Source organism: Entelurus aequoreus, linkage group LG13, assembly GCF_033978785.1.
Source record: "Entelurus aequoreus isolate RoL-2023_Sb linkage group LG13, RoL_Eaeq_v1.1, whole genome shotgun sequence".
Classification (NCBI taxonomy): Eukaryota; Metazoa; Chordata; class Actinopteri; order Syngnathiformes; family Syngnathidae; genus Entelurus; species Entelurus aequoreus.
Window position 1 is genome coordinate 36,531,314 of NC_084743.1, and position 22,065 is coordinate 36,553,378.

At 40.3% G+C, this 22,065-nt stretch overlaps 1 protein-coding gene and 1 long non-coding RNA gene across 2 annotated transcripts in view; one reads left to right on the forward strand and one right to left on the reverse strand.

Moving 5' to 3' along the window:
• Positions 1-10,958: 10,958 nt before the first annotated feature.
• LOC133663369 (uncharacterized) lies at positions 10,959-16,735 on the reverse strand. The gene is made up of 3 exons (XR_009828290.1): positions 16,285-16,735; positions 12,015-12,096; positions 10,959-11,535 (listed from the first exon to the last, which is right to left on the reverse strand). It is a non-coding gene; the product is annotated as an uncharacterized LOC133663369 (long non-coding RNA).
• LOC133663368 (inactive dipeptidyl peptidase 10-like) overlaps positions 16,278-22,065 on the forward strand; it is a 257,121-nt gene continuing 251,333 nt past the window's right edge. Inside the window, exon 1 of the mRNA XM_062067789.1 lies at positions 16,278-16,535. Coding sequence (XP_061923773.1) covers positions 16,476-16,535 — 60 coding nt within the window. The 5' untranslated portion in view covers positions 16,278-16,475. The remainder of the gene's footprint in view (positions 16,536-22,065) is intronic.

The window sequence follows — 22,065 nt, forward strand, 5'->3', positions numbered from 1 at the left end:
CCTTTTTCTATTGTGGATCACGGATTTGTATTTTAAACCACCTTGGATACTATATCCTCTTGAAAATGAGAGTCGAGAACGCGAAATGGACATTCACAGTGACTTTTATCTCCACGACAATACATCGTTGACGCACTTTAGCTACGGAGCTAACGTGATAGCATTGGGCTCAAAAGCAGATAGAAACAAAATTTAAAAAAACCCTGACTGGAAGGATAGACAGAAGATCAACAATACTATTAAACCATCGACATGTAAATACACGGTTAATAATTTCCAGCTTGGGGAAGCTTAACAATTGAAGCTAACTTAGCTACAGAGCTAACGTGATAGCATCAGGCTCAAATGCAGATAGAAATAAAATTAAAAAAAACCCTGACTGGAAGGATAGACAGAAGATCAACAATACTATTAAACCATGAACATGTAAATACACGGTTAATAATTTCCAGCTTGGGGAAGCTTAACAATTGAAGCTACCTATGGAGCGGGGGCGGCGGCGGGCGTTGTAGCTTTCGACGACACCCCGGCCGCCATCAGAGTTGGCAAGAAACATATATTTCCCCAAAGTTACGTACGTGACATGCACATAGCGACACACACGTACGGGCAAGCGATCAAATGTTTGGAAGCCAAAGCTGTACTCACGGTAGTGCGTCTGCTATCCAGCTCAAACACAACACAACCTCCTGATTTTGTTGCTACAGCCAGCCGCTAATACACCGATCGCACCTACAACTTTCTTATTTGCAGTCTCCATTGTCCATTAAACAAATTGCAAAAGATTCACCAACACAGATGTCCAGAATACTGTGGAATTGTTCGATGAAAACAGAGCAGTTTGGATGGTGACACATTGGGTACGAATACTTCCGTTGCCGTCGTGACGTCACACGCATACGTCATTATACATAGACGTTTCCAACCGGACATTTAGCGGGAAATTTTAAATTGCACTTTATAAGTTAACCCGGCCGTATTGGCATGTGTTGCAATGTTAAGATTTCATCATTGATATATAAACAATCAGACTGCGTGGTCGGTAGTAGTGGGTTTCAGTAGGCCTTTAATGTCTTGAGTGTTAAAGTTTTGCATAGTTGCGGTGGTTGTGACCCAAATTGCGAAGACTGGAGACGGCGTGCAGATAAAAAATATATTTAATAATCAAACTAATGCAGCTAGGAAGTGCACAGGGAACATAATTAAAATCTATGCCACATTGATGCGAACAAAGCAAGTAATAACAGCAAAGCAAATGATCCAGTCTCAACGGAGAAGTGAGGCTGGCATATAAAGCACTCTGATTAGTGATCAGAGACATGTGAGTCTCCTGTCCACTAATCAGAGGCGGTGAGTACAATCAGCGCTCACAACAAATGGTGGCAAAAAAAGGAGGGGAGCATAGCAAAAACAATACATACAGTCAGACCTGTCATGACACTGGTAGCCTTATTCAAATCTAGATACTGAAACAGATCCCTCTGTGGTCGTGTGTCAAATGGGTTTTATTTCTGTTTGACATCATGAAATCTGTCTGAAGAGCAATTCAGATCAATCAGAAAGTGCCTGTGGTGGTACATTAGATTTTGTTTTCATTCAATATCATCGTGGCGCCAACCCAGCATAGCAAACTGTGGCGGTCGCTCATGAAACTTTCATCAGCTTCACGGTGGCACTGAGTTCCTGAACGTCCGCACTAATTAAATTACCAAGGGTCATAAATACTTCATCAACAGGAGACACCTCAGCAAAACTACTGACCCCAGCTTTCTGTTCTTTGCTTTCTGTGTCTCGTTCGTCCTTTCACACCTTTCTCTCTCTCTCCCTTTCTCTTTCGCTCTCCTCTTCTCTCTCTCTCTTTCTTCACTGTCATTCTATTTATTAAATATGCAGTTAATACAATGCAGGAAAAAAGTATTTTACACTCAATTTTATCCCACTTTTTCAATCCTGGGCTGCAAATGTCATCATTTTTACAGGTAGCATGTTGGTGTTGTGGTTTGCACCCATAAATGTCATGATAGATATTCCAAAATACTTTAATATTATGTCATGTAATAAATGTAATCATTTTATAAAATACTTCAATATTATTTCATATAATAAATGTACTGATTTTATAAAATAATTCAATATTATGTAATGTAATTAATGTAATTATTTCATAAAATACTTCATTATTATGTTATGTAATAAATGTCATGATTTTATAAAATACTTCAATATTATCTCACATAGTAAATGTAATGATTTTACAAAATACTTCAGTACTATGCCATGTAATAAATGTAAAGATATTATAAAATACCTCAATATTATGTCATTTAATAAATGTCATTATTTTATAAAATACTTCAATATTATCTCATGTAATAAATGTCATGATAGATATCCCAAAATACTTCAATGTAATGTCATGCAATAGCTGTAATGTTTTTCCAAAACACTTTTTTATTATGTCATGTAATAAATGTAATGTTATGAAATACTTCAATATTATGTCATGTAATAATGATTTTATAAAATACTTCAATAATATGTCATGTAATAAATGTAGTGATGTTATGAAATACTTCAATATTATGTCATGTAATAAATGTAATGATTTTATAAAATACTTCAATATTATGTCATGTAATAATGATTTTATAAAATACTTCAATAATATGTCATGTAATAAATATAATGATTTTAGAAAATACTTCAATATTATGTCATGTAATAAATGTCATGATTTTATGAAATACGTCAATAAATACTTCAATATTATGTCATGTAATAAATGTAATGATTCTATGAAATACTTCAATATTACATCATGTAGTAATTGTAATGTTTTTAAAAAAAATACTTGAATAGCATGTCATGTAATAAATGTAATGATATTCTAAAATGTTTCAGTTATATTTTTGTAATAATATAATGATATTTTAAACTACTTCAATATTATGTGTCATGTGATAAATGCAATGATGTATATTCTAAAATACTTTATTATATCATGTAATAAATGTAGTCCATCCATCCATCCATCCATTTTCTACTGCTTATTAGTGATATTCTTAAAATAATTCAGTATTATATCATGTATTAAATATAATGATATTCCAAAATACTTCAATGTTATGTCATGTAATGAATGTAATGATAGATATTCTAAATTACTTCAATATTATGTAATGTAATAAATGAAATTATAAATATCTTTAAATACTTCAATATTATGTAATGTAATAAATGTAATGATTTGATGAAATACTTAAATATTAGGTCATGAAATAAATATACTGAATACTAACAATGCTTTTCATCAACATATGATGCAACAAAATGTAAGCATGGAAACATACTTTGTGGCCTGACCTTTGACACCTGAGTGCCCTGTGATGGACTGTGCTGTCCACGGTGTTCCCTGCGTCTCACACAAAGTCACACAAAGGCATAGAAAAGTGATGGATGGCTATTCATTTCAGCAATACTGCTACTACGTGTTCTACTTTGCTTCTTGCTTTTGTGCAATGACACTATCGGCTTAGAATGAAAATACAAATATCAATTTGTGTCACGCAGAGATGGGCGATACGGCCTAAAATCTATATTGCGATGTATATTGCAGCCTGTTGCGATAAACATATTTATCATGATATTGTGAAGCTGTGAGTTTGATGAGACAGGAGTCGAAGATTAAGTGCATCAGTATTTTTACTTTCCAATTTGACAGTTACAACAGTAACATACAACTGGTGAGTCTCTCTCTCTCTCTCTCTCTCTCTCTCTCTCTCTCTCTCTCTCTCTCTCTATGTGTATATATATATATAGTGATCACCACATGGTTCTATATATACTTCTGTTAAAATGTAATAAGTACTTATTCATCTGTTGTTTCAATACTTTACATTAGTTGCTTATTGATTTGTACCCTTCGGAATGCCCTACCAGCAACAGTTAGAGATGCTACCTCAGTAAAAAAACTAAAGTTCCGCCAAAAAACTCATGTGTATACTCCAGCCTTTAAAAGACCCCTTTTTAGACCAATTGATCTGCTGCTTTTCTGCTCTCACCATGGCCAGCTGCTATCCTCTTCAGGCAGGAGAGAATACCAGCTGGCCATGGTAAAATCTTTGGAGAGGTACCAGTCTGTAGGAGGTGTTACAGTAGCTGAGCCGAGTTGAGACCCCAGATGGACCCCTTGTTGGACCACTCTTTCATGCACAGCTATAGACTTCTCTGCAGAGCTGACTGGATGAACCTGGAAGAAGATACACTCCCCCCATGATATATATTAATTTAAGAAGTAATTAATTTAACAGTATTCATTTAACAATTCAATAACTGTACCCACTTGACAGCCATTGCAACCAATCACCCTGAAAATCCCTACATCTGCGATTCCTTTTCAAGGTTTCTTCTTTTTCCCCCTTTAAGGTTTTTTGAGTTCTTCCTGTCATGATCCGTTGCCCGGATCATGTTTTTTTTTAGTTCTGATCTGTTAGTTTGACTACCTCATTTCTGTTTTCGGCACCCCTGGGTTTGTGTTTTGGTTTCCATGGGTGCTGATTAGTTTCACCTGCCTCTGATTAGTGTCCGGGACGCTCACCTACTGCCGGGCACTAATCAGAGAACTATTTATTCCAGTTTCTCGCCACAATCAGTCTGGCTTCCTTATTTGCTTTCATGCAAAAGTCTACGTCGGTTACCATTTGGATTCCTGAACTAAGCTTTATTATATGCTGGACGTTTCTTGTTTGCTATTCTGTTAGCTTCCCGTGCTACCGGCACGCTGATGCTCTTTTGTTTGTATCCCGCATGATTTATGGACATTATATCATTTTCTTAGCTGCACGCGTCGTCCGAAGTGTTCCGTCTGCATCCTGGGAGAACGACCACGCAGTAACATGCGACCCCGACGTGACACTTCCTTGCCAGGATGTGGGTTTAAATCAGAGGATGAGTTTGAGAAGCCCTTTGAGGCACCTGTGATTAAGGGATGTATTAATAAAATTTCATTGATTGATTGATTTGGGGTGAGACTACAATTATAGTATCTATCCAATACCAAGTAGTTACAGGGGCAGTATTGATCATACCAATACTTATACTTCAAATTTTCAGGATCAATAAATTATAACACTTTTGATCACAACTGTATTGTGACAAAAACACAGTATGGCAGTGTAACACTAACAACTAATATTATCAATCAATCAATCAATCAATCAAAGTTTATTTATATAGGCCTTAATCACAAACGTCTCTAAGGGCTGCACTAACCACAACGACATCCTTGGCTCTGATCCCACATCCAGGCAAGAAAAAACTAAACCCAACGGGAACAATGAGAAACCTTGGAAATTAAACAAAAAGACTGTCTGATAAGAATGATACATGGAGTGACAATGTATTTTTTAACTTATACACATTTGAAAATGTATTAATTCATTAGTATTAACATACAAACTGTAGATGCTAACATGTCCTCACATGTGTTTGAATAAAAAGTGTATAATCCGCTGCCCAGATCATAGTCTGTTTACGTTTTCTAGTCACTTGTGTTTTCAGCACCTCTTGATTTTGTTTGTTTCAGTTGCCATGACGGCAGATTGCACTCACCTGCCTCTGGTTAGTGTTCGGGACGCTCACCTGTTGTCCGGGCACTAATCAGGGGGCTATTTAGTCTATGCCCTGGCCTCACTCGGTCTGGCTTCCTAATTTGCTTTATGCAACAGAAGACGACTATTTTGATTCCTGCTAGCTTCCACGTTAGGCTATTTTGCTTGCTAGCTCCCACGCTAGTCCCTTTGGTTTTCGCTTTCCGTGCTATGAGCATGTTTTTGTTTGTTCCCGTATGTGTCAAAGTTTGTTGGTGACGAACCCCAAGGTGCAGAGATGATGGCAGGCATTATGCGAGAAAACATGATTTAATTAAAATACTACGGCGAAAAACAAACAAAAGGGTTCAAACAAAAGGCGCGCACAAGGCGGAGAACAAACTAGGCTATAAACTAAAATAGCACAAAGGCTAACTGTGGACAAGAAACAAAAACACTTACTGTGACACGAAGGAACTATGACTAGAGCGGAGTGAACAAAAGTAGACAGAGCTACAACGAAGTATAGTGACAGGTAGTAGTGACATTGACAGGTAGACACTACACTAATCCAGCAGTGACTGGAGGGCAGGCCAGGTATAAATAGCAGCTGGCTGATTGGCACCAGGTGTGGTCAGGTGCCAATCAGCCACAGCTGAGGGGACAGCACTCAGAGAGAAACAGGAAACTGAACCAAAAGAAGTGTGCTGACAGGAAATAAAACAAACACAGAGAAAAAACTAAAACTTGACCAAACTTTCAGGGACAACCCTGACAGTATGATTTGTTTCTTAAATAAATCATTTCCTACCTGCAAGCTGTGTCCGAAGCCCGTCTGCATTCCTGGGAGAACAAACCCTGCATCACGATGCGACCCGGTCGTCACAAAAAATGTGTTATGCAAATATAAAAGATGGTGTAAGCTACCAAAGTAGACTTTTTATTCTTGTTTTAAACGATCACCAAACCTCTCTTTCTCCCTCTTATTTGACCCATCTCTATAAGGACTCTGCTGCACAAACACGCACAGACGCACGCACGCACACACAGAATCATGCGCGCACACATGCAGATACTCACGCACACACACACATTCACACACACACACACACACACACGCACACACGCACACATGCAGATACTCACGCACACACACACACACACACACACACACACATGCGCGCACACATGCAGATAAGCACACACACTTAAACACACACACACAAACACACTCACACACACACACAGCCACATGCAGATACTCACGCACACACACAGACACACACACGCGCACTCATGCAGATACTCACGCACACACACACACACACACACACACACACACACACACACACACACACACACACACACACAGTCACACACACACACACACACACACACACACACACACACACACACACACACACACACACACACACACACACACACACACACACACACACACACACACACACACACACACATCACCTGCAGAGCAACCTACATCGTTATAGGTGCATTGCTAACATGCACGCTCTATTGGAGCAGTCTTGCGGACTTTTTATGAAATAAACTCATTAAAAAAATTATCAAAGCAGAGCTAATTTGATTATCTTTTTTCTAATCAAATTAATCGGTTTACTAGATGAATCAAAGCAACCTTTGTGGAGATTGTCACGTTTGATATATGGCAATTAGTTAGCCTTGCGGATACACCATCAATGATTGTGTAAGCTTGGAAGATATCAGTATGACTATACTACGCAATATATTACATTTGGTAAGCCACCCTTTTAAAAGCCAAACAAAACAACTTTGTTGGGCCTCACTTTATTACAGTTTTTTTTTACTGTTGCTAGGACACATTTTCCAATACTTAGATCACTTTTTCAAAACTCTTCACACAGTTCTCCAAACCAACTTTCAGCTCATCACATCAGTTTATTTCACTTTCAAAATGCACTAAAATTAGCAAATCCCTTCATACATGTCTCAAATCAACTCATTCTTCCAGAACACTAACAAAGGTTGACAGACACTTTTCCACCCACAAAACAATGAGCTAAAAAACATAACAACAGGTAGCATTTGACAATGTTTTCTTGAGTGAAACAAGGACATCTCTGTTTATAATTCACAGCAAAATATATGTTACTGGAATGAATCAGACATGATGCAGAATGCTGCAATATATTTGATGTATTTAATTATTTTTTGTGCACTGAAAAAAACCCCCAGGTGTTTTTGTTTTTTTTGTCATAAAAAAATACAATCATGTGTGCTTACAGATTGTATCCCTGCAGACTGTATTGATCTATATTGATATATAATGTAGGAACCAGAAATATTAATAACAGAAAGAAACAACCCTTGTGTACAAATGAGTGTGAATGAGGGGAAGGAGGTTTTTTGGGTTGGTGCACTATCTGTAAGTGTATCTTGTGTTTTTTATGTTGATTTAATAAAAGAATAAAAAATAAAAACAAATTAAATTTCTTGTGCGGCCCGGTACCAATCGATCCACGGACCGGTGGTTGGGGCCACTGATCTAGGGAAATACACCTAGGAAAAAATCTTCTGATCCATCCCTGGCAATCTTCTGCTGATATGTCCAGGCATCCAGCATTCATTGTGTCCAGGAGGGACATTGGATCATGTGGATGGTGGAATTGTCCAATTGTTTTTATAGCATCTAATTTTACGATTTTAAATATATTTCATTCAAATATTATTGTAGAATTGTAGCAAATTGCTGTCTTATTCAAGTGTGTATTATGTTATTGTTTTGAACTTAAGTTGAACAGTTTTGAAAACAGTATATAAGCATGTGCAAATTGGCCTGTAAGTACACAGAGTTTTGGCGGTTGTTGTGTTAAAGTGAGAAAATAATTAATGTAATTTGAAAGATTAAGTCATTGAATGCCTTTTGTGCCAAAGCAATGATAATTGATCCTCGGTTTAGCCCATTTATACTTCTGTTGTGCTCACTGTGTGAAGAGTTTTGAAAAAGTGACCTGAGTATTGGGAAATGTATCCTTGCGACTGTAAACAATTGTAACAACGTCTTGCATTATATATTTTCTGGATCAGTCTGGATCTTTCCAGACACACCATTACAACACCAACACCTTCCAGAGCACAACTTCGGGCATGCTAAAATAGTTCTGTTGTCCAGATAATCACTCATTTATTTCGCCCAGAAAAGGTGGCTTGTATTTTTTCCTGTATGCTGCATATTCCACAACATAACAAATCAGCACAGGCTGGACAGTTGGAGCAAATAATGTCATGGAGCGGCATGGCGTAGTGATAGAGCGACTGTGCCAGAAACCTGAGGGTTGCAGGTTAGCTCCCCACCTCTTGCCATCCAAATCACTGCCGTTGTGTCATTGGGCATGACACTTCACCCTTGCCCCCAGTGCCGCTCACACTGGTGAATGAGGGGCCGTAGGCGCAAACTGGCAGCCACGCATCCGTCAGTCTACCCCAGGGTAGCTGGGGCTGTAAAAGTGGCTTACCACCACCAGGTGTGAATGAATGATGGGTTCTCACTTCTCTGTGAAGCGCTTTGAGTGTCTAGAAAAGTGCTATATAAATCCAATCCATTATTATTATTATTATGAATGTGTAATGTCTCCATGTGACTGCCGGTATACTCATCTAAAAATGGCAGTCTGCACTTCATTTGCACTTGTTATTAATTGTACAAACAGTCTTAGTAAATCACCCGCCCACTAATAGAACACACAATTTTATTATTTTCACTCAATATTTAGTACTTGTTTGGCTCTTACTATATCACACACATTATGAGTTGAGAGCAGGAGTATTTTCTCAAAGGGACAGGACTCATTTGTGTGTTTCATGAACACATGCAAATTATATTTTATATAGCGCTTTTTTCCCTAGAGATTCAGAGCACTTTACATAGTGTTTAAGGTTTTTTTTTGTCCTGTCCAGCCAGTCAGGCAAATCATGTTGTTGATGTAGATGCCCATATCTGTTGTACAGCTTTACTTTACAAAATAGAAGTGTGGGATACTTCTTTTGTTGCCCTATTTGTATTTGACTTTATTGTATGGATTTAAATTAATGTTTGGTGCAGCGGGACCGCAGCAGGAGGGGATAAAAAGAAGAAAAACAAGGAAGACAGAGGGGGAAATTGCGGCGTTTATATACACACATACAAATATACATACCTACATACATACACACACATATACCTATATATATATATATATATATATATATATATATATATATATATATATATATATATATATATATATATATATATATATATATATATACAGTACATACCTACATACATACACACACACACATATATATATATATATATATATATATATATATATATATATATATATATATATATATATATATATATATATATATATATATATACATACACACACATATATATATAATAATTACATACATACTGTACATACATACACACATATATACACTAACAAATCCATATACAAGCAAGGCAGCGATCCAGCCCCGGAACCCACTGCCCATCAAGAACCAACAAATCACCTCCCCCCCTCCCACAGGTCTGGCCGCACCCCCCTTTCCTCCCACAGACAAACCCCAACAAGGCCGCACCCGACAAACCAACCAACACGACAAGAAACGAGAACGAAGACGGCAAGTCCGCCAGCCCCGACAGTCACCACGGGCATGCGCTGCCACAAACTATAACATTGGCCACCCCCCGCACTCGCAGCAGCCACGGGTACCCACATCAGAAACAAACGGCAGCGAAAACAAAGGCTGCAATACCTCGACAACCAGCACCACCCGATTAAATCAAAATGACGAAAAACCGCAACCGACAACCACACACCAAGAGGACCATGGAGACCAGCCAGCGCCAGCTCGCCAGTCAGCCCAAACGCCAACACGCAAACAAGAGACATCAACACCACCTCCACTAAAAAACTTCACTCCCCAGTCCAAACTCGCACAAATACACCACCGCCCATACAACCGAGACACAGCACCCACACCAAACAAGAGGGCTGCGCAGCCCCAACATCAAGCCACCGACACAGACCCCACAGCGCAAGGCCGGAACAGACAGGCACGAACGCCGCCCCCACATCTGTGGTCCCCTCCAAGGTTTCTCATTGTCATCCCATTGGGTTGAGTTTTTTCTTGCCCTGATGTGGGATCCGAGCCGAGGATGTCGTGGCTTGTGAAGCCCTTTGATACACTCGTGATTTAGGGCTATATAAGTAAACTTTGATTGATGATTGATTGATATATAAACCAAATCCATTAGTTTCATGAATTTAATGTTACGTGCGGTGGAGAAGGAAACGGCACTGGGACAGGGACGTCGCTTAGCCTTAGGCGTGTTTATTAAAATAATAGAATGACGTGTGCAAGTAATCCCAATACGTGTGGTGTGACTATGTGTTGTGTTTAGCTGAGTGTTACCAGGAGTTGTTGAAGGTGCGTGTTGAGGAAGGTGAAGAAGTACAGAAGGAGCAAGGCAATTTCGGAGGTCCCTGGGCAAGCAAGAGGTCCGTGGGCAGGAGCAAGGCGTCAAAATCCATGTCCAGGCGAGGGGTCGAAATCCAGAAAGGCAGCAAGAAGACTGGAGGGAATACGGGGAGACGAGACACACAGCTCAAATCCAGGGAACGAAGAGGAGCTGCAGGGTGACGACACAGGACACAAGACGATGAGCACAGAGGGGAAACACAGAGAGCAAGGAAGCACATAGGCGAGGAGAGCTGGAGACGTGTAGGGCTTACTGTACGAAACAAGTAGCTACATTCTGGCACTGGAACGCAGGATCCACTGGCTTATGAAGGGCGTGGAGTTCTCATCAGTGGCAGGTGTGTTGATTGCTGCAGGAGAGCGTGTCCAGAGGCGCGCTCAGAGGAGCGCACAGCAGACTGTGTGGCAGCAGGAGCTTGAGCCGTAACAATTAATCAAAATAAAAATACACCGTAACTGTGAAACCCCTTTTTTCTGTTTGTTTGTATAAGCAAGCTTTCCAATAATACCAACTTTTTTTCAAAATAGGGTAAATATTAAGAAATTATGACATCTTTAACAAAAAGGTCACAGCTAAAATCTTGAGCCCCATTGTAAAGAAGAAGTTGACAATAAATTAGTGCATTTTCACTGGTTTTTAAAATCCATAACTTTCTTAATATTTATCACAGGAAAATGACATTTACAAGACCTATCTGAAAATAGTGGTTTCATGTAAATCAATTAAGTGTTAAAAAATGTGCACACATAGCTCTATTGTTAAAGAAAGCCTGACGTGATAATCCATGTTTGTCACCACTTCATTGATTTCACATCAATATGTTCTTTAATATATGTACATCTTTAACATCGACCAGTCGAAAAAAGTCAGTCATTTTCTATAATAATACCCACCATTGTTTGAATATCTTCTTTAAGGGTTAATACATTCTGCTTTGCACACTCTTGGCATTCTCTCGATGAGCTTCAAGCACACCTGTGAAGTGAAAACCATTTCAGGTGACTACCTCTTAAATCTAATTTTTTTGTAATGTCAACTGCCATTAAAAACATTGAATTTGACAAAAACATTTAAATTGGACATCAGACCCTGCAGTTTGAATGTAGCCTAAACAAACACTAGATAAATAAAATCCATTCATTTCATGAATTTAATAAAAATAAAAATACATCGTAACAGTGAAACCCCTTTTTTTTGTTTGTTTGTATAAGCAAGCCTTTCAATAAGACCAACTTTTTTTTCAAAATAGGGTAAATATAAAGAAATGATGACATCTTTAAAGGCCTACTGAAACCCACTACTACCGACCGCGCAGTCTGATAGTTTATATATCAATGATGAAATCTTAACATTGCAACACATGCCAATACGGCCGGGTTAACTTATAAAGTGCAATTTTAAATTTCCCGGGAAATATCCGGCTGAAAACTTCTCGGTATGATGACGTTTGCGCGTGACGTCACGGATTGTAGCAGACATTTTGGAACAGCACGGTGGCCAGCTTAAGTCGTTCGTTTCATCGCAAAATTCCACAGTATTCTGGACATCTGTGTTGGTGAATCTTTTGCAATTTGTTTAATGAACAATGGAGACAGCAAAGAAGAAAGCTGTAGGTGGGATCGGTGTATTAGCGGCTGGCTACAGCAACACAACCAGGAGACTTTGAGTTGGATAGCAGACGCGCTATCCGACGCTAGCCGCCGACCGCACCGATGATCGTGGTGAAGTCCTTTGTCGCGCCGTCAATCGCTGGAACGCAGGTGAGCACGGGTGGTGATGAGCAGATGAGGGCTGGCGTAGGTGGAAAGTTAATGTTTTTAGCATAGCTCTGTCGAGATCCCGTAGCTAAGTTAGCTTCAATGGCCTCATTAGCAACAGCATAGCTAGGCTTCGTCAGGCTGGAAAGCATTAACCGTGTGGTTACAGGTCCAGGGTATAGTTCGGTGTCTCCTGATAGTAGAAGTAATAGTAGTATTGTTGATCTTCGGTCTATCCTTCCAGTCAGGGGCTTATTTCTTCTGTTTCTATCCGCAGTTAAGCACGATGCTATCACTTTAGCTCTGAAGCTAAAGTGCTTCGACGATGTATTGTCGTGGAGATAAAAGTCACTGTGAATGTCCATTTCACGTTCTCGACTCTCATTTTCAAGAGGAAATAGTATCCGAGGTGGTTTAAAATACAAATCCGTGATCCACAATAGAAAAAGGAGAAAGTGTGGAATCCAATGAGCCCTTGTACTTAAATTACGGTCAGAGCGAAAAAAGATACATCCTGGCGTCCTGCACTGCACTCTAATCCTTCACATTCCTCATCCACAAATCTTTCATTCTCGCTCAAATTAATGGGGTAATCGTCGCTTTCTCGGTCCGAATCACTCTCGCTGCTGGTGTAAACAATGTGCAGATGTGAGGAGCTCTTCAACCTGTGATGTCACGCTACTTCCGGTACAGGCAAGGCTTTTTTATCAGTGACCAAAAGTTGCGAACTTTATCGTCGATGTTCTTTACTAAATCCTTTCAGCAAAAATATGGCAATATCACGAAATGATCAAGTATGACACATAGAATGGACCTGCTATCCCCGTTTATATAAGACAATTTCATTTCAGTAGGCCTTTAACCTCTAAAGGCCTTAGTGGCCACATGCGTGGACAGCACCTTTTAGCTCTTATTTCCAAAATTGTGTACACTACTGAATTGGGGTCTTATGCCGACATATGGACACTTATACTGCTAACTGGTGGCAGGGGCGCCGCTAGGGATTTTGGGCCCCATGAAAATAATCTTTACAGGCCCCCAACACAGCGGCAACATTTTTTGATGCTATTTTACATACAATTATGCATTTTAATGGTATTTTTGACTATCATTACCATATTTTTGAAAGGAGAACAGCATCACAGTTTACATGTACAGTAGAGGGGAGATCAACTATTATTCAATAAGAACAGCTTGATAAATGTTTGACTGGACTGATTATTTAACTAATATAGCAGTAAAATGTAAAAATCCAGAGTTTTCTTGAGCTAACATGGTGAGAAAAGTGAGCTGGCTTATTACCACAGACAGAGACAAAGTTAATATGCATAACTTTCCACCACAACTAACAAACCCACCTTTTTTTTGGAAATATTGGGTGACATATTGTCGACCCTTCAACTCCTTCTCCTCTCTTATTTTCTTTTCCTTTCTTTTTTGGCTGCCTGATTTTTGAGGCATACTGATGTCTCCTCTGCTTTGCCCGCTGTGGCGCTGTCTGTGACAAATCGCCGGTGCTCTACCTGCAGCTGATCCAGTCGGACTGAACCATCCATCCATCCATCCATCCATCCATCTTCTTCCGCTTATCCGAGGTCGGGTCGCAGGGGCAGCAGCCTAAGCAGGGAAGCCCAGACTTCCCTCTCTCCAGCCACTTCGTCTAGCTTTTCCCGGGGGATCCCGAGGCGTTCCCAGGCCAGCCGGGAGACATAGTCTTCCCAACGTGTCCTGGGTCTTCCCCGTGGCCTCCTACCGGTCGGACGTGCCCTAAACACTAGGGAGGCGTTCGAGTGGCATCCTGACAAGATGCCCGAACCACCTCATCTGGCTCCTCTCGATGTGGAGGAGCAGTGGCTTTACTTTGAGCTCCTCCCGGATGACAGAGCTTCTCACCCTATCTCTAAGGGAGAGACCCGCCACCCGGCGGAGGAAACTCATTTCGGCCGCTTGTACCCGTGATCTTGTCCTTTCGGTCATAACCCAAAGCTCATGACCATAGGTGAGGATGGGAACGTAGATCGACCGGTAAATTGAGAGCTTTGCCTTGCGGCTCAGCTCCTTCTTCACCACAACGGACCGATACAGCGTCCGCATTACTGAAGACGCCGCACCGATCCGCCTGTCGATCTCACGATCCACTCTTCCCTCACTCGTGAACAAGACTCCGAGGTACTTGAACTCCTCCACTTGGGGCAAGATCTCCTCCCCAACCCGGAGATGGCACTCCACCCTTTTCCGGGCGAGAACCATGGACTCGGACTTGGAGGTGCTGATTCTCATCCCAGTCGCTTCACACTCGGCTGCGAACCGATCCAGTGAGAGCTGAAGATCCTGGCCAGATGAAGCCATCAGGACCACATCATCTGCAAAAAGCAGAGACCTAATCCTGCAGCCACCAAACTGGATCCCCTCAACGCCTTGACTGCACCTAGAAATTCTGTCAAATGTCAAAAGTTATGAACAGAATCGGTGACAAAAGGCAGCCTTGGCGGAGTCCGACCCTCAATGGAAACGTGTCCGACGTACTGCCGGCAATGCGGACTGAACCATTTTACGTAAATAGAAGGGGGGAAGGAAGGGCCCTGCAGGTGTTGATGCTTCCAAAACAAATAAAGGTATTGTTACCAGGACATGGAAAATAAAACATGTGTGATTATATCTTAGTTAATATTTTAGTGTCATTATTTTTTCTGTATTATAATTTCATCATCATTAGGGGCCTCTCTGGGCCCCCCTCCATCATGGGCCCCTAGAATCCGTCTCCTTTACCCCCCCTTTTTGGCGCCCCTGACTGGTGGTGTCAGAAGAGTATAACATACAATGGAATTTGGAAAAAAAACTGTCAAAATAAAAAATAGCATGTCACTACACATGAAGTACACATTTGTTACTTATGGACTAAGTACATCATATAAAAAGATGATTTTTAGTTTTTAATCTAATTAGGGTCCAATAAGCCCAAATAGCAAAGAGAAATAAAAAAAATCATGTAAACAAACAGCCTGGGCCTTAAGAGGTTAACAAAAAGGTCACATCTTGAGCCCCATTGTAAAAAATAAGTTGACACTAAATTAGTGCATTTTCATTGGTTTTTAAAATCCATAACTTTCTTAATATTTATCACAGGAAAATGACATTTACACGACCTATCTGAGAATAGTGGTTTCATGTAAATCAATTAAGTTTAAAAAAATGTACACACATAGCTCTATTATTAAAGAAAGCCTGACGTGATGATCCATATTTGTTACCCCTTGATTGATTTCACATCAATGTGTTATATGTTTCGACTAGTCGAAAAAAGTCAGTCATTTCCTATAATAATACCCACCATTGTTTGAAATACGTATTTAAGGGTTAATACATTCCAGCACATGAACAGTCAGTCAGCTCCTCCTGCACATACCTCCTCCAAGGCGCGGACATCAAGGTGTTCTAGAAGGAGCTGCTCTTGTCCTCTGGTCAGATGTTCTCCTGCATCTCACTGCTGACGACATCCTCCTCCTCCTCCTCCTCACCCTCCTCAGTTGATGAGAATCTTTAGCATCCTGCTTTGCGGCGGTAAAGCACACATTGGACCGATCTGGACTTTCCACCATGACAGCCAGCAAGGAGCAGCCGAAGCAGAGAGCCAATAATCCCCCGCAGCAGGACGAGGTGGGCGAGCGAATTTCTTTTCTCACTGCAGCACTTTTACCGCCAAACCTGCCGCCGTGTGGGCTCAATACTCGTCTTTTCCCCGCCGCACACGACACTAATGTAACGTTTTACCACACTCCGTTTTTTTTAGCCGTAGCAACACGACAAAACGCGTTGTGAGAGTGAATGATGTACGTTAAAGGAGATGCTAGCGGGGAGACGACAGGACGCATTGTCATTCATGCTCTGCCTCCTGTCAGCGTGCTTGAAAAGCACTTTACCACAGAATACACCGTGAAAATGCCATCCTTCACCTGCACAGGGGCTGTCCAAAACGCGACTCGGGTGCCGTTTGCAGCCCGCGGCTTGTTTTTATTAGCATGTGGAAGAAAAAAAATGAAGATGGACATTACATTACAAAGAAAGTTCAAGGCCACACCAACAAAGCTAATAAAGTCTGCTTTAGTATAGCATGTATGTGCTAAGTAGGGTTGTCAAAAGTATGGATAGTCCATACCAACTCACAAAAAATACATCAATACCTGATTCTTTTCCCAGTATTGTCAGTACCAAATACTGTACAATACCTTTTCCTCGGCAAGCCACGTCAATTCCTGCCTCGTGAGCATTGAGTTAGCGCGGAACAAGATTCCCTGCTTTCTTAGAAAAAAAGAATTGGGTTAGGATTGTTTGGTATCAACACTTCAGTCATCAACAATTGCATCATCAGAGAAATGGACATTAGACAATGTAGGACTGACTTGGTAGTATATGTCTGTGGACACACAGAGAGAGAGATCAGAAAGTATAAGAAAACGTGTCTACATTTGATTATTTACATTTGATTATTTACATTTGATTATTTACAATCCGAAGAGGTATGATGTGGAAGGGAGGGTGTTAGTTTAGGGTTGAAGTTGCCTGGAGGTGTTGTTTTAGTGTGGTTTTGAAGGAGGATAGAGATGCCCTTTCTTTTACACCTGTTGGGAGTGCATTCCACATTGATGTGGCATAGAAAGAGAATGAGTTAAGACCTTTGTTAGATCGGAATCTGGGTTTAACGTGGTTAGTGGAGCTCCCCCTGGTGTTATGGTTATGGCGGTCATTTACGTTAAGGAAGTAGTTTGACATGTACTACGGTATCAGGGAGGTGTAGCGGATTTTATAGACTAGGCTCAGTGCAAGTTGTTTTACTCTGTCCTCTACCCTGAGCCAGCCCACTTTGGAGAAGTGTAACAGCTTTATTCCAAAATGGAATAAAAAAAGGTTTTAATTGTGCTTTTAATTGCATTGATAAATGTACTGGGAGTTGTACTCATAACTGAATTGTAATTTGCAAGATAATACTGTAATGGGGCAGCACGGTGAAACTGGGGTTAGTACGTGTGCCTCACAATGAAGAGGTCCTGGGTTTGATCCTGGGCTCGGGATGTTTGCATGTTCTCCCTGTGACTGCGTGGGTTCCCTCCGGGTACTCCGGCTTCTTCCCACCTCCAAAGACATGCACCTGGGGATAGGTTGATTGGCAACACTAAATTGGCCCTAGTGTGTGAATGTGAGTGTGAATGTTGTCTGTCTATCTGTGTTGGCCCTGCGATGAGGTGGCGACTTGTCCAGGGCGTACCCCACCTTCCGCCCGTGTGCAGCTCCAGCACACCCCGACCCTGTAAAGGACAAGAGGTAGAAAATTGATGGATGGATGGATGGATGGATGGAATACATTCATATTTGTCCTCAAAATTCCACACACAATACCCCATAATGACAATGTTGTACCTCGTTCCCCTTACACAGCTGGAAGTGAAGCCCAGAAGAATAAAATAGATACATGTGTGTAACACTAGCATAGAAGTTGAAACACAACATTGAGAAAGAGCAGCGACTTTAGTGACAATCACCAGTAATCCTGCCTTGAATGCGGACTTGCAGGCAGGCACAGAATGTCTTTGTGACTGAACTACTGTATTGGTCAGCCCTTTGAGACACTTGTGATTTATGGCTATATACATAAACATTGATTGATTGATTGATGGGAGAATAAACACACCTACTAATTTATTCAGCAAAAGGCATTTTCATATAACTAAATATTTTGTTCATTTGTCTGCAAAGATTAAATTCCTACATGTCCTAAAAAACTTTGCAAACAGACACTTTGTGTTCAAATAATTTTTGAGTTGGTGGTTAAAAACAATTTGTTACTGAAATAATTGTTGAACTTAGCTTTATGTGTTGTGCACGTTATTTTAAAGTACCTAAAATTCAAACTGCACTTTAATATACTTTTATTAAATAAAAACTACAGTAATTGGGTTTTAAAAAAAACTCCACAATCTGGGTTGCCGCGTGCTGTTTGACAAAACACTGTTTTGAAGCACTGATGTATACAAGTAACCAAAGAATACAAAAAATAATTTACCATTTGAAAGTGTTGTTTAGTTAACTTGAAATAAAAGTCATAGTATTCAGTACACCAGTGATACCAGAATGTTTGTGATGACAAGCAAAAAAACTCAATAACTTTGAGAGGAAAGAAGGTTGTTCTCTTTACGCCCACAAAATGTATCGAAAAAAAAAGCTAAACCGTGGCCCTAAAAGCGAGATACGAATCGTAACGCGGGTTACCTGTACCTAGGAAAGATGTTCGAAACCGGTTCTCCCGATTGTTCGATAATAAAAGATTCGATTCCATGGATTCGAATCCCTTTTTGAGAACCGGTTCCCGTTATCGAAGCCACTATACCGTATTTTCGCGACCATAGGCCGCACTGTATTAAAAAGCGCTGTGTCAGTTACGGGTGCTATTTCTGTATTTAACGCATAAATAAGGCGCAGCATATTTTTGGGCGCAGGCATGGTTAAACATACGCTAGCTTAAAACATACGCTAGCTTAAAACATACGCTAGCTTAAAACATACGGTAGCATGCATTGACGCTGTTTTAAAAAGGCAGCAGGAGTAAAGCTGAGTTCTGTTGTACTTTATTGAAGTATTTATCAATGTACTCACATTATTTTTTGATCAATCCTCATCCACAAATGCACCAAAGTCCTCATCTTCTGTGTCCGAAATGAACAGCTGGGAAAGTTCTCTATCAAACACGCCAGATTCCATCTCCTCATTTTCAAAGTCAGTCTTGTTGTCCATTAGCATAGCAAGCTAGCACAACAGTAAAAGCTGACTTCTCTTGCCCCGTTGTGCGTATGGATTCGCTACAGTGCTGGTCCCCTTATTCTCCAGTGTGCTTCACCAGGATGTCGAAAGTGAGCGGCACCTCGTCCATGTTGGTGATGTGTTTGTCGGCATTTTTTAAATTTACAACGCACATAGCAGCACTATATGCTCTCTGGGGGCGTGCCTTTAGCGTCCTCTCTCACCTGAAGCCTTCACCCTATTACGGCCGCATGCTGTCATCAGTCACGTCCGCTTTTCCTCCATGTAAACAGCGTGCCGGCCCAGTCATATAACATCTATGGCTTTTGGAACTCAGTGCACACACAACAACCTATCTGGATTTGATAAGAGATTCGATACGGAATCGGTTCGATAAAAGGATTCGATAATGGGCTCAAACTCGATAATTTCTTAACGAACATCATCCCTACCTGTACCGTTGCACCTCTGGTAAACACAATTGTACGAACAAAATGACAGTTGTCATCTGTCAGCTTATATGACGTCAATCAAACAAAACGGAAATGTCGCTACAAGATATTGCAGTTGTAAACAGTAGGGATGCGGTCCTCGGTAAAATCCTGCACAGGACAATCCACCTGTAATAAAAAAAATACAATTGTGGTATTGATCGAGATCGGATGATATGAAAACATTAATCGTGATAATTTTTTCTGTCATATAGCCCAGCCATAGTCAGGATATAGGGAAATATGAATGCAGAAATGTACAGAGACATCCTGGAAATCCTGCTTCAGAGTGTTCTTGAACGGTTCATCTTTCAGCACGACAACGACCCTAAACTGTTACAGGATAAGTAGTTAGGACCTTGGCACCAAGCGTTCAGACTAGATCTGACCAATTTAAGTCTATAAGCATAAACTGATTAAAAACTAATTGGATGAGAAGTCAAATGTCTTCTAAGACAAACTGAACAGTCAACTGATCAGTTGTCCCGATACCGATATTTTGGTGCCGGTACTAGATACTTCGGATGTAACGGTATCAATAAACATTGTTTAAGATAAAATGGAAATTGTAGGAATTTATTGGAAAATTAAATAATTTCACTTGCATTCATTTACGCGGTTCAGTATGCGTTAATAGTTGGCAATAAGCCAACCGGCTGTGTGTGCGCCCATGTATCTGTACGTGCACAACAGGGAAGCTGGTTAACTATATTACCTGTCACTCTCTGAACTCCTTGTGCAGGTCAGGATGCTTGTTATTGGAAGTTTGAGTGCAATACAGTGTTGCCACCTTTGGCGAGGCATTTTTAAAGCAGTGCTTGCTTCCATGTTTAAAGCTTCTCCTTTGTCATTAGTTTTGAAGTCAAAATACCTCCATATTGCACTTCACGTACCGTCTTTATTATCCAGTGGACTGTTTTGACCGTTTTTTGCCATTGTTTGTTTCCACTCTGTATCTGCTTGTATGCACTCTGTGTGCGCGCTGACACACTCAACATGCACCTTGACTATGTCAGCGGCGCATAGCAGCATGCAAATGGGAAAAAATAGTACTGGTATTTTCCATAGGCAGTATAGTACCGTTTTTAATTCATTAGTACCGCGATACTTTGTTATTACCAGTATACCCTAAAACCCTGCATGAGAATAACAATAACCTGGATGAATGAGAACACCGGTAGGCACATTCATCTTCGAATATTAAAAAACACATTCTATAAAAGTGACATGCTTACAGTATTTTCACATTTGTAAAAGACAACATATGTCCTCAAAGATGCTGTTAGGCAAAGATAAAGTAAAACGATAAACAACAGAATCACATGTCAAATATATTTATTTTTAAACATGGACAAAAAAGACTTGCTGAGCATTATAAACAAAGTAAAATCGCAGAAACAAAATAATAACATAAATAAATACAAATAAATGTGAACATTTGACAAAATATCACCTTATAAACATACATGTAAGAGATAAACAAATATAAACAAATGCCGGGAGTCCGAGAGAGACAAGCAATAGAAAATGGATGGATGGATGGATGTAGGAATTTTTGCAAGATGGCACCTGATGGCCATAAGACGTAACTGCACTTTTGGTCCATACAGATAAAAAATAGTGTTAATGTATGAGATCAATCAATCAAAGTTTACTTATATAGCCCTTAATCGCAAATGTCTCAAAAGGCTGCACAAGCCACAACGACATCCTCGCCTCAGATCCCACATCAGGGCAAGAAAAAACTCAACCCAATGAGAACAACGAGAAACTTTGAGTGGGACCGCAGATGTGGGGACCAGTGAGTGACCAGTGCATTGGATGCTGAGTGGATACAGTTAATAATGTGAGAGTCTATTCCATAGTGCGGCCAGCAGGGGATTCTCTTGCATGTAGACACATTG